Source organism: Callionymus lyra, chromosome 1, assembly GCF_982586985.1.
Source record: "Callionymus lyra chromosome 1, fCalLyr1.hap1.1, whole genome shotgun sequence".
NCBI classification, from domain to species: Eukaryota; Metazoa; Chordata; class Actinopteri; order Syngnathiformes; family Callionymidae; genus Callionymus; species Callionymus lyra.
In genome coordinates, this window is record NC_141818.1 from 42,257,783 (window position 1) to 42,270,341 (window position 12,559).

The 12,559-nt window shown below is 39.6% G+C and overlaps 7 protein-coding genes across 7 annotated transcripts; 6 read left to right on the forward strand and 1 right to left on the reverse strand.

Moving 5' to 3' along the window:
- Positions 1-763: 763 nt before the first annotated feature.
- On the forward strand, positions 764-1,143 carry LOC148089554 (histone H4). The gene has a single exon (XM_087784350.1). It carries the CDS (start codon positions 772-774, stop codon positions 1,081-1,083), a length of 312 nt encoding a protein of 103 aa, XP_087640476.1. The 5' UTR covers positions 764-771; the 3' UTR covers positions 1,084-1,143.
- Positions 1,144-2,127: 984 nt separating this feature from the next.
- Positions 2,128-2,754, forward strand: LOC148089555 (histone H3). Its single transcript, XM_087784362.1, has one exon. The coding sequence runs from the start codon at positions 2,146-2,148 to the stop codon at positions 2,554-2,556; it is 411 nt and encodes a 136-aa protein (XP_087640488.1). The 5' UTR covers positions 2,128-2,145; the 3' UTR covers positions 2,557-2,754.
- Positions 2,755-4,933: 2,179 nt separating this feature from the next.
- Positions 4,934-5,553, forward strand: LOC148089556 (histone H1.4-like). The gene has a single exon (XM_087808266.1). It carries the CDS (start codon positions 4,936-4,938, stop codon positions 5,551-5,553), a length of 618 nt encoding a protein of 205 aa, XP_087664392.1. The 5' UTR covers positions 4,934-4,935.
- A 1,090-nt stretch (positions 5,554-6,643) lies between these two features.
- On the forward strand, positions 6,644-7,027 carry LOC148089557 (histone H2A-like). The gene has a single exon (XM_087808290.1). The coding sequence runs from the start codon at positions 6,644-6,646 to the stop codon at positions 7,025-7,027; it is 384 nt and encodes a 127-aa protein (XP_087664416.1).
- A 1,163-nt stretch (positions 7,028-8,190) lies between these two features.
- On the forward strand, positions 8,191-8,577 carry LOC148089558 (histone H2B-like). Its single transcript, XM_087808304.1, has one exon. It carries the CDS (start codon positions 8,191-8,193, stop codon positions 8,563-8,565), a length of 375 nt encoding a protein of 124 aa, XP_087664430.1. The 3' UTR covers positions 8,566-8,577.
- A 1,138-nt stretch (positions 8,578-9,715) lies between these two features.
- Positions 9,716-10,066, forward strand: LOC148089559 (histone H4). The gene has a single exon (XM_087808317.1). The coding sequence runs from the start codon at positions 9,733-9,735 to the stop codon at positions 10,042-10,044; it is 312 nt and encodes a 103-aa protein (XP_087664443.1). The 5' UTR covers positions 9,716-9,732; the 3' UTR covers positions 10,045-10,066.
- A 1,377-nt stretch (positions 10,067-11,443) lies between these two features.
- LOC148089560 (histone H2A-like) lies at positions 11,444-11,965 on the reverse strand. The gene has a single exon (XM_087808278.1). The coding sequence runs from the start codon at positions 11,963-11,965 to the stop codon at positions 11,582-11,584; it is 384 nt and encodes a 127-aa protein (XP_087664404.1). The 3' UTR covers positions 11,444-11,581.
- Positions 11,966-12,559: the final 594 nt, after the last annotated feature.

Here is a 12,559-nt window from a genome sequence, read left to right on the forward strand (position 1 = left end):
TTAAAATGTTTGAATGTTTAAGTTAATTTAAAATGAATTTAGAATGTTTAATTTAAATTGATAATTAAAATGTTGTGTTTCTGTCTTTAAAGGTTTACAACCTAATTACTGAGAATTCGAAAGAAAAACAAGTGATGGAGTTGTACATTTGAGATGTCCTTGTGTCCTTTGGAACCTGAACAAGAGGTGGACTTGACAATGTGGAAGTTTTGAAGAGGTAAAAAAAAGGAATATTTTAATGTTGGAGTTTTGAAGAGGTAAAAAAAAAAAAAATTTAATGTTGGAGTTTTGAAGAGGTTAAAAAAAATGATGTTGAAGTTTTGTAAGTAAAAAAAAAAGTGAAATATGAATAAAATGCATTGTTACCGACACTTTACTATCTATGACATATAAATTCAACTAAGCTCTCATTTTCGAAAACACGTAGTAGCGGAGACATTTATTTAAAAACCATTTATTTTCGTTAATTATTTATTAAGGTTTTAAATTATAACAAGATGCATGATGGTTATTCATAATAGGGTAAAATATAATTTAATTTTTAAAGGGATTATAACAGCACTTATAGTAAGTGTCGTGTGTTCTTTTTACTTTTATGAAGTTAATTTTCTTACGACTGAGCTGAGGCCTGAAACGAGTGACGTCATTACATGTTTTGCTCGTTTTTTTTAAACCACTCCCCCTGTCTTCGATAACGTCCGCCCAGTTGAAATAAATCAAGCGGCTTCACTTATTCTGATCATTCGCAGATTGAACTCTCGAACTACTACGATGTCTGGACGAGGCAAGGGCGGCAAAGGACTGGGAAAAGGAGGCGCCAAGCGTCATCGCAAGGTTCTCCGCGACAACATCCAGGGAATCACCAAACCCGCGATCCGCCGTCTGGCTCGCCGCGGTGGAGTGAAGCGTATCTCCGGCCTGATCTACGAGGAGACTCGTGGTGTGTTGAAGGTGTTCTTGGAGAATGTCATCCGTGACGCCGTCACCTACACCGAGCACGCTAAGCGGAAGACCGTGACCGCCATGGATGTGGTCTACGCTCTGAAGAGACAAGGTCGCACTCTGTACGGCTTTGGAGGTTAAACATCAGCGACAACCTAATGACACAAAGGCTCTTTTAAGAGCCACTCACTCCCTTTAAAGAGATCAATCCATCTTTCCTCGTTTCTCTCTGTGACCATATGTCTAACATAGGATGGAATGAAAATGAACAAACTGTTCAATACAATGATTAAAAGGTTTCATATGAATACCGGGAATTTTTGTGCATTTGTCCAGTTTCACATTTAGTCTGATAAACGATGACCCATCAGGTGATCCGTCATAATTATACAAGCTTTAATTTAGTCCAGTACATGTTAAGGCCACGTTGAATTAATTTCTGGATGTATCAGAAACAATGCAAGGGTTGTATATGGGTTTCGACTGAATTTTGGAAATTGTTCCACAACTTTCATAAAACATGTTCTTGATTTGAAATGAAACATGTCCATTACAATTGTGAATCTAAACATTAACTGGTTAATTAGCGACACAAAAAGCACATTTTAAATTAACCTTCAACAGGAAGTTGATTGAAATAAAACTGGGACTAAAACAAATCTGATCTGTCAAGCTTGTGCTTGTCGTTTGTAACTTGAACCAGACCTTTATTTAAAATGAACTATCACTAAAAACCAGTAACCTGTAAGTTATTCAGAACTCCCACAAGAATAGAATACTGACATGTTTTGTATATTTATATATTCACATTCTTCCACCACAATGGCAATGAATTATTTCTTAAACCTTTTTTTTTAATATGACAAACTTACTTTTTTATATTCTTGTGTGTGAATATATTTGGCTTGATTGAGTGTTTTGATGTAAATATGTACAGTTGTATATATTTGTTTTTATGTTGTGTTTGCTGATATATAATTCACTTGAAAATTATTTAAAGAATGAATGCGTGTCAAATCGGATTCCTCAGTAAATCAGTAGCGACGTTATGTTCCTGTAGGGGGCAGGCGTGCACAAGTGACCAATCAGGCGAGGAAGAAGGATCTTTTGATCTCAGTGACGCGCGAGCTCCTGACTGTTTAAAAGAGGAGCCAACGCTGCTCTCGCTCACACTTCTCTGTTGAGGAACACAACTCTACTACAATGGCAAGAACCAAGCAGACCGCTCGTAAGTCCACCGGAGGAAAAGCTCCCAGGAAGCAGCTGGCCACCAAGGCTGCCCGTAAAAGCGCCCCGGCCACCGGCGGCGTCAAGAAGCCTCACCGTTACAGGCCCGGCACCGTCGCCCTGAGAGAGATCCGTCGCTACCAGAAGTCCACCGAGCTGCTGATCCGCAAGCTTCCTTTCCAGCGTCTGGTCCGTGAGATCGCTCAGGACTTCAAGACCGACCTGCGCTTCCAGAGCTCCGCCGTCATGGCTCTGCAGGAGTCCAGCGAGGCCTACCTGGTGGGTCTGTTCGAGGACACCAACCTGTGCGCCATCCACGCCAAGAGAGTCACCATCATGCCCAAAGACATCCAGCTGGCTCGACGCATCCGCGGGGAGAGAGCTTGAAGCAGCACCTCCGTCACAACAACGGCTCTTTTCAGAGCCTCACACATGTAATAACGAGCTCATGGTTTAACACGCGTTACTCACGGACTTCATTTACCATCAAAACATGATTCATGTTTGATCGAAAATATTTACATTTCTGTAGATGGTGGGATCTGAACATCAAAATATCACTCAATCAATATATAAGGTGCATTAAAGTATAAACAGAAAACAAATTACATTGCATATAAGTACTTGAGTATAAATGCAAATGTTGGCAATAGTGCTAATATGTTATAAATGGAATAAATACATATTCTTTTTAATATTTCATGACTCAAGTCATATTTTAATTCATTAGCAGTCTGATGGTTAGGAAAGAAGCTTTTTCTAAATTTTTCCGTTCCGCAGCGAAAAGATTTCATGACACATCAACAGGACATTGACCTCATGCTGACCCTTCACTATCACCTACTCTGTGCATAAACTCTTCCTTAAAACCTGCAGTAGATTCAAATTTATAACCTGAGCAGAATTTATGTTGCATATTCAAATGTTGGTGAAATGATGCAAGACAGAGCTTCAAACATCAACTTTTGTTTAGTCTTGTTCACAGTAAGTCTAACTCATGCAGCTCTGCATTGGCAAGCACCCGACATGTCCTGCTACAACATTCTCACAACACATGCATGTTCTTTGTGTGAACCAAGGTCAGCACTGAAGGCTTCAAGAAATAGATCTTTAGTCACATATTTAATAGTTTGTTTTTTGTTTACTTGACTCTTATCAACACGTCAAGATAACATGTGTTCATTGATCTAACATCACATCTGAGGCTTTTGAGATCATTTAACCATCAAAATAAAAGTTGCATAGAACAACTTAAAGCACTGTAGAATGTCTTGGTGCTTGTTTCTGTTTTTCTATTGTTTATTTTGTGTCTTTTCTTGTTTCATTATTTTATTCTGTACTAACGAGACAAACTATTCCTTGTAATGTTTACAACACTGGAAATAAAAGTTCCTCTTTGTTGAACTCTTTTTGGATTATTGGAAGTTTAAACTACAAGTCCTTCCAGTGATGACATCTAAGTATTTTTGTCTTTTTTTGTTTTCTTGCTGTTACTATAGATACACTTGATAAATCTAGTCAAAAGAAGTATTAAATAGGAAAAAACAGACGTACATTTTGAACCAACAATAGATCCTCAAATAAGTCTTGATGATTAAAAAACTATTTTATGTGGAATATAGTTGACATTCCAGTCCTAGTGAACAGAACAAAGTTAGATCTTACCTTCAGTTTCACATACGTATCTTTGGTTATTTAATAATGTACAAATGTTTATTTACTTGACTATAAAATCAATTAGTCACCTGTGTTCATTGATCTAATATCACTTTTATAGTTTTTTTTTTAAATACTCTACATTTTTATGGCTGTAAAAATCAAACTTCCAGACTATCAGTGTCAGAGTGGTTAAGATTTTTAAATGTCCAAGAAAGACAAATATATCTATGAAAATAAAAGCAGCAAGAAACTACATTGAATTATTGATATTGATTATTAGAATACATGTTTTAACCAGACGTCCTTGTAGTGATGATTCCTTTTGTTAATACACTTTGTATTTTGAATATTGATTTCATGCAAGATGAATATTTTTGATTACGGAAAGGCCGTTTATGCCGTATATCTGTCTATCTATCTAAGGTCTGAGACAGACATACAGCCAAATTACTTAGTTCAATAAAATGTTTGATATGTCGAGCATCAGTGTAATACTTGTGACATCTAATTATTACTTTAAGTGAAACGTTCTATTTTGTATTTAGCAAACATATGTCGTGTAGTCGAGCAGCGAGTGAGTCCAGTGACATCAAGCGGCGCCTGTAAGTGTGTTTGATACTTGAATCAAACGTCAAATGTTTCCACATACGTGGAGAAAAGTCACATTAAAGACATTTAGATGTGAGACAAGAAGACGTTTCTACCTTAAAAACATGGTTTGAAGACGTTTTTATTCATTTTACAACTTTTATAGGAGAAAAACGAGGAATAAATCTGCGAGTACGAGCGCTGACGACAGCAAAGAGGTGAAGTTATGACGATTCACAGCAAATATTGCGAATCTATTTAAAGTTTTCGTGTGTTAAACGTGGAAATAAACATGTCAGCTTTCACTCTTGTTCAGTAAAATAATGATTTATTTGATTCATGTTGTTGTTTTTCAGCTTGAAAGTCGAAGAGAAAACACAAGAGAGCAGCAGTGAGACGCTGCTCGCTGGAGCTGCAGCCGCCTTCACTCTCCACGGTTCTCATGCTGACTTTAAATGCATCCCATTCCCCGCGCATGTCAGTCTAGTCTGACCCGCGTTAGATTGAGAATCTGAGATCATGGCAGAAGTCGCTCCAGCTCCCGCCGCCGCTCCGGCCAAAGCCGCCAAGAAGAAGAAGACGACGAGCAAGCCCGCCAAGTCTGGACCCCCCGTCAGCGAGCTGGTCGTCAACGCTGTGTCCGCCTCCCAGGAGCGCAGCGGAGTCTCTCTGGCCGCCATCAAGAAGGCTCTCGCCGCCGCTGGATACGATGTGGAGAAGAACAACGTCCGCGTCAAGACCGCCGTGAAGAAGCTGGTCGTCGCAGGAACTCTCGTCCAGACCAAGGGCAGCGGAGCTTCCGGCTCCTTCAAGCTGAGCAAGAAAGAAGCTCCTAAGGTCAAGAAAGTTGCACCTAAAGCCAAGAAACCCGCAGCAGCCGCTAAGAAACCAGCAGCGGCCAAGAAGGCCAAGACCGCCGTGAAGAAGACAGCAGCCGCCAAGAAGTCACCGAAGAAGGCGGCAAAGAAGCCAGCGGCGAAGAAAGCAGCAGCCAAGAGTCCCAAGAATGCCGCAAAGAAGGTGGTAGCTAAGAGCCCCAAGAAGGTGGCGGCGAAGAAGAAGCCAGCGGTCAAGAAATCTCCCGCCAAGAAGGTCGTTAAACCCAAGGTCAAGAAAGCAGCTCCTAAGAAGAAGTAGACGCTCAAGTCTCTGCTGCCATTAAAGGCTCTTTTCAGAGCCACTCAACTCCTCTACAGAGCACCTGTCACTCAACTCCTCTACAGAGCACCTGTCACTCAACTCCTCTACAGAGCAACTGTCACTCAACTCCTCTACAGAGCACCTATCACTCAACTCTACAGAGCACCTGTCACTCAACATACAACATGACACACGCTGTCAATAACTATTATTCACTTACATGTGACATGAGTTTAGACTCACGTTCACATGTAAAGTCTTATTTTTACTTACTTTATTGATCTGAATACATTGATCATTAAATATCAAATCCTTCAAAAATACATGTTTCAAATTATAATTATGTATTCATATATATATATATATATTAGCTAAATGGTGGATTAGAACATATTTACAGTAATAAAAAAAAAAGTGTGTATATACAGTATATAGTTAAGAAATCGAACCTATGTAAAAATTACAAAAATCATTATATATATATTTGCTAAAAGGATCATTCATATTTTAGAGTAAAAAGAGATGTATATATATATATAGTTGAATCAAACCTATGTATATTCCTATTTATGTTTGACAAATATGTTTATTGAGATGTTAAAAGGAGATTCATTTATATCTGGTGGTAAAAATAAACATGAGAAATGCAAAAAAACACTGAATGCATAAACTATCAAAACATCAAGTTAAATATAACATGTTACTGTTTTGTGATAAGTTTGATCTATTTTAATGTTACATTTATCAGAATATCCTCATAACACGATTATTGACGTCTAGATTCTATATAAGCAGCTGATGCTCGAGAAAGTGTTTCTCATCTTCATCTTGAAATATAACACTTTTACATTTACGATAAATCTTCGGATTGATCAGTTTATACATGTGTGTGATCAATAAAAACATACAAACGGTCAGTTAGAGCCCATGTGTGACCACGCCCCTCTAAGCGACCCCTCCACAAACTCAGCCTTTCATTGGAGGAGAGGTTAAAGAGTAGGAAAGAACCGCCCTCCACTCACTGATATATAAAGAGAATGTCCGCTTTTCACCAACACATTTCGTACTTTCTTCGTCAGTATCAATCATGAGCGGCAGAGGCAAAACCGGAGGCAAGTCCCGCGCTAAGGCCAAGTCCCGTTCTTCCAGAGCTGGACTCCAGTTCCCAGTCGGTCGTGTCCACAGACTGCTGAGGAAGGGAAACTACGCTCAGCGTGTCGGCGCTGGTGCTCCCGTCTACCTGGCAGCTGTGCTGGAGTATCTGACCGCTGAGATCCTGGAGTTGGCTGGAAACGCCGCCCGCGACAACAAGAAGACCAGAATCATCCCGCGTCACCTGCAGCTGGCTGTCCGCAACGACGAGGAGCTCAACAAGCTGCTCGGAGGAGTGACCATCGCTCAGGGTGGAGTGTTGCCCAACATCCAGGCAGTCCTGCTGCCCAAGAAGACCGAGAAGGTTGCCAAGAAATAAGTGCAACAACATCCTTGAAACTCAACGGTTCTTTTCAGAGCCACACACGTCAACTATAGAGTCAGTCAGTCATTTTTAACACATTTTAAATCCATGATTATTAACTGCCAGACCAGTGTCACTGACACATGCGCACACACTAGTGACATACACATTAATGCATAAGTACACGTTACAAACATGCGCACGCGCATACCAAAAAAACATGCGCACGCGCATGCCAGACCAGTGTCCAGCAGCATTGTATCGTGTTTAGGACACGAATAAAAACTCGGTTTCATCAATTCATTATGATTCTCAAATACTGTTCTCATTTCTTTATGGAGGGTTTTATTAACACTGTTCAAAACGATATTATAGGACATTTTAAATGAGATGAACTACATGGTGGATCATCCACGAATCATTAATTAGTGAACATTAATATAAATGTATTTGTATAGTTTATTTTCCTAATGTGTCCTCTTTGCCACTCGATCAACAAAAAATATACAATTTTATAATGCGTTGATTTGCATAATCTGAGGCTGTTAAGGAGAACAATTATTAGATGATATATTTTAAAAATAGATTAATCTAATCTTGATGTGTTCATTTCCATATATAAGCAGATCCAGTGATATTAGCGAGACAACATATCACTTATGTTTTCATACATGCTTGTGAAATATAAATAATAATTTATGTGTTCATGCATGCTTGTGAAATATAAATAATTTATGTGTTCATACACGCTTGTGAAATATAATAATTGATGTGTTCATACACGCTCGTAAAATATAATCATTTATGTTTTCCTACCTGCTTGTGAAATATAAATAATCATTTATATATTCATACACTTGTGAAATATAAATAATCATTCATGTGTTTATACATGTGTGAAATATAAATAATCATTTATGTGTTCATACACACGTGAAATATAAATAATCATAAATGTGTTCATACACGCTCGTGAAATATAAATAATGTTACTTAAACGCAACCTAATTGAACCGTTAAGACATAAAATGTACTCAAACAAAGAGAAGAAAATCAGCCCGCCACTTTTTAAAGCAGCCAATCAGAGTAGGGCAACCACCTACTGGCCAGAGCAGCAGCACGACTATAAGAATGTCCGCAGAGCTGGATCCGGACACTCGGTATCGACCCTCGTCATCATGCCTGAACCAGCCAAGCCTGCGCCCAAGAAGGGCTCCAAGAAAGCGGTGACCAAGACCGCCGCCAAAAGCGGCAAGAAAAGGAGGAAGTCCAGGAAGGAGAGTTACGCCATCTACGTGTACAAGGTGCTCAAGCAGGTCCACCCCGACACCGGCATCTCCTCCAAGGCCATGGGCATCATGAACTCGTTCGTCAACGACATCTTTGAGCGCATCGCCGGAGAAGCTTCTCGCTTGGCTCACTACAACAAGCGCTCCACCATCTCTTCCCGGGAGATCCAGACCGCTGTGCGTCTGCTGCTGCCCGGTGAGCTGGCCAAGCACGCCGTGTCTGAAGGCACCAAAGCCGTCACCAAGTACACCAGCTCCAAGTAAACCTCGCTGCTACAACCCAACGGTTCTTTTCAGAGCCACTCACTGCATCTCATGAGCTTTCGTTTGTGTAAATAATAAATAAAGGTACATTCTACCACATGTACTTTTACAGCTACATTAACGGACCTGAAGTTAATGTTAAGTTAAATTTGATTATGAAATGTTTGATCCGCAACCAGTCAAGTCCTTGTCCGTTACGTCCCAAATTAAATCAATGATCACGACCAGTTCCAAAAGTCTCTTTAGATGCATAGCTTGGTCCGTTAGGATCCGAAAAGGTGTTTATTTTTGTATCTCCTGATAAGACACTCATTATAACATGATTGACCAAAAAAAAATGCATCTATGTTGTAGCATGTATGACAAACACTATGAATAGAATTAAACTATTTCTTCTTCCCTGCACTTTACTCTGTCACAACAAAAAAATAAACAAATTAAATTAAATATAAATTCATCTGAACTCATTTTCGAAAACACGTAGGAGCGGAGACATTTATTTGAAAATCCGTAGTTATGCCTCAACATAGCTCAGATGGTAGAGTGGTTGCCTGCAGTCCAAAAGGTTGCAGGTTCAATCCCAGCTCCAGACAAGCTTGTGTCGTTGTGTCCCTGAGCAAGACACTTCACCCTGATTGCTCCTGATGGTGAACTTGGCGCAAGTGTGCAGCCTACTCCCATCAGTATGTGTGAATGGTTGAATTTCCCCTCGCGGGACTAATAAGGGATTCTAAAAAAAAAAAAAAAAAACCAATTTATTAACGTTTCAATGAAAACAAGATGCATTATGGTCCTTCATAATAGGGTAATATCTAATATTGTATTTTTTAAACTGATTATAACAGCACTTATAGTAAATGAACTGTGTTCTTTATACGTTCATGAAGTTAATTTTCTTATAGACGTATAATATATTATTGATATGAATGTGAATTAAATGATTTCACTTCTAAAAATGTGAGTCTGAAGTTGATAAATAATATAAAACATCTTAAAAACGGTCATTGTTACGGTTGAGCTGAGGCCTGAAACAAGTGACGTCATTACATGTTTTGCGCACTTTTCTAAACCACGCCCCCTGTTTTCGATAACGTCCGCCCAGTTGAAATAAATAAAGCGGCTTCACTGCCGTCTAACATACACAGTTTGAACTCTCGAACTACAAGGATGTCTGGACGAGGCAAGGGCGGCAAAGGACTGGGAAAAGGAGGCGCCAAGCGTCATCGCAAGGTTCTCCGCGACAACATCCAGGGAATCACCAAACCCGCGATCCGTCGTCTGGCTCGCCGCGGTGGAGTGAAGCGTATCTCCGGCCTGATCTACGAGGAGACTCGTGGTGTGTTGAAGGTGTTCCTGGAGAATGTCATCCGTGACGCCGTCACCTACACCGAGCACGCTAAGAGGAAGACCGTGACCGCCATGGATGTGGTCTACGCTCTGAAGAGACAAGGTCGCACTCTGTACGGCTTTGGAGGTTAAACATCAGCGACAACCTAATGACACAAAGGCTCTTTTAAGAGCCACACACTCCCTTTAAAGATGAGTCCGTGTTTCCTCGTATCGCTGACATGTCAAATGTGGGATGGAATGCAACTGAACAAACTTCTACAATCATTCAATAGTTATAATTTCAGATCAATACTTCGGGGAATTTTGAGCAATTTGTTCAGCTTCACATTCAGTCTGATAAGCGAGATGACCCTTCAGTGAAACCCTCAAGTTAAATTTGCAGTCCATGTTGTCCAGTACATATCAAGGCCACGTTGGAATCCTATGTTTTAGAAACGATGCAATGTTTTTACTATGGTTTTCGACTGTTTTTTTTTTTGTTTTTTTTCCCCACAATTTCATTCAGTTCATGTTCTCAATTTGAATTGATATGTACATTACGGTTGTGAATCGTCCGGGCTACTAAACACATTAACTGGTTGATTAATGACGAATGGCACAACGCATTTCAACTTTAAGAGGGAGTTGATAAAACGAAACTAATTGAATCTAACTGTCAAGTAACTTAATCGTAACCAGATCACTGAACCACCAGAACTTTACAGTTGATCCGAACACACACGATGTTTTTATTATTTCATATTTAATGATCCGTGTTTTTAGTTCTGTCAATATAGGTCAAAATAGATCAACAGATGGAGTTTAGTCTAAACTTAGCTTCAATAAATAATGAACGTTATCAACAGCGTGTGTCATGTATGTTGAGTGACAGTTGCTCTGTAGAGGAGTTGAGTGACACATCCAGATTAATCTATTTTTAAAAGATAGTGTTATAATTGTTCTCCTTAACTGCCTCAGATTATGCAAATCAATGCATTATAATTATTTTTTTGTGGATCGAGTGGCCTGGCAGTAAAGAGAACACATTAGGAAAATAAATATAACACAAAATAAATACATTTATATTAGTCTTTACTAATGATTGAATTGTGGTTGATATAAGTCCTTTTTATTTGTATAGCGCTTTTCCAGGCCAGGGTCACAAGCGCTAAAACAATCAAAGCAGTATTCAGTAAAGGTCAAGATAAAACTGATAACAGGAGTTCCAGAAAAATAAAGAAAACGTCTTAAGATGTTTCTTGAAGGAGTCAGTAGATCATCAAACACCGAGATCGTTCCAAAGCTTAGGAGCAACAGCCTAGAAGGATTTCTCTCCTGAACAGTGTGTGTGGAACCATCAGTAGATTCTGATCCACCATACTTTTCATCTCACTTAAATATGTCCTATAATATAGTTTGAACCGTGTAAATAAACCGCTTCATAAAGAAATGAGAACCATGTTTCGGAGTATTAAACTGTTTTTATTCGTGTCCTAAACACGATACAATGTTGCTGGACTAGCAGTTCATCGATAATGGATTTTAGAGGAAAATTGGTCTTTGACCATGAAGTGGTTAAAGTTCGTTAAATCACTAACTAAAATAAATGTTACGAACAACGACTGACTCTATAGTTGACGTGTGTGGCTCTGAAAAGAACCGTTGAGTTACAAGGATGTTGTTGCACTTATTTCTTGGCAACCTTCTCGGTCTTCTTGGGCAGCAGGACTGCCTGGATGTTGGGCAACACTCCACCCTGAGCGATGGTCACTCCTCCGAGCAGCTTGTTGAGCTCCTCGTCGTTGCGGACAGCCAGCTGCAGGTGACGCGGGATGATTCTGGTCTTCTTGTTGTCGCGGGCGGCGTTTCCAGCCAACTCCAGGATCTCAGCGGTCAGATACTCCAGCACAGCTGCCAGGTAGACGGGAGCACCAGCGCCGACACGCTGAGCGTAGTTTCCCTTCCTCAGCAGTCTGTGGACACGACCGACTGGGAACTGGAGTCCAGCTCTGGAAGAACGGGACTTGGCCTTAGCGCGGGACTTGCCTCCGGTTTTGCCTCTGCCGCTCATGATTGTGGATACTGTCGAAGAACGTTCGAAATGTGTTGGTGAAAAGCGGACATTCTCTTTATATATCAGTGAGTGGAGGGCGGTTCTTTCCTACTCTTTAACCTCTCCTCCAATGAAAGGCTGAGTTTGTGGAGGGGTCGCTTAGAGGGGCGTGGTCACACATGAGCTCTAACTGACCGTTTGTATGTTTTTATTGATCACACACATGTATAAACTGATCAATCCGAAGATTTATCGTAAATGTAAAAGTGTTATATTTCAAGATGAAGATGAGAAACACTTTCTCGAGCATCAGCTGCTTATATAGAATCTAGACGTCAATAATCGTGTTATGAGGATATTCTGATAAATGTAACATTAAAATAGATCAAACTTATCACAAAACAGTAACATGTTATATTTAACTTGATGTTTTGATAGTTTATGCATTTAGTGTTTTTTTTGCATTTCTGATATTTATTTTTACCACCAGATATAAATTAATCTCCTTTTAACATCTCAATAAACATATTTAAAAAAAATAAATGTGCAAAGAATATACATAGGTTTGATTCAACTATATATATATATACATCTCTTTTTACTCTAAAATAT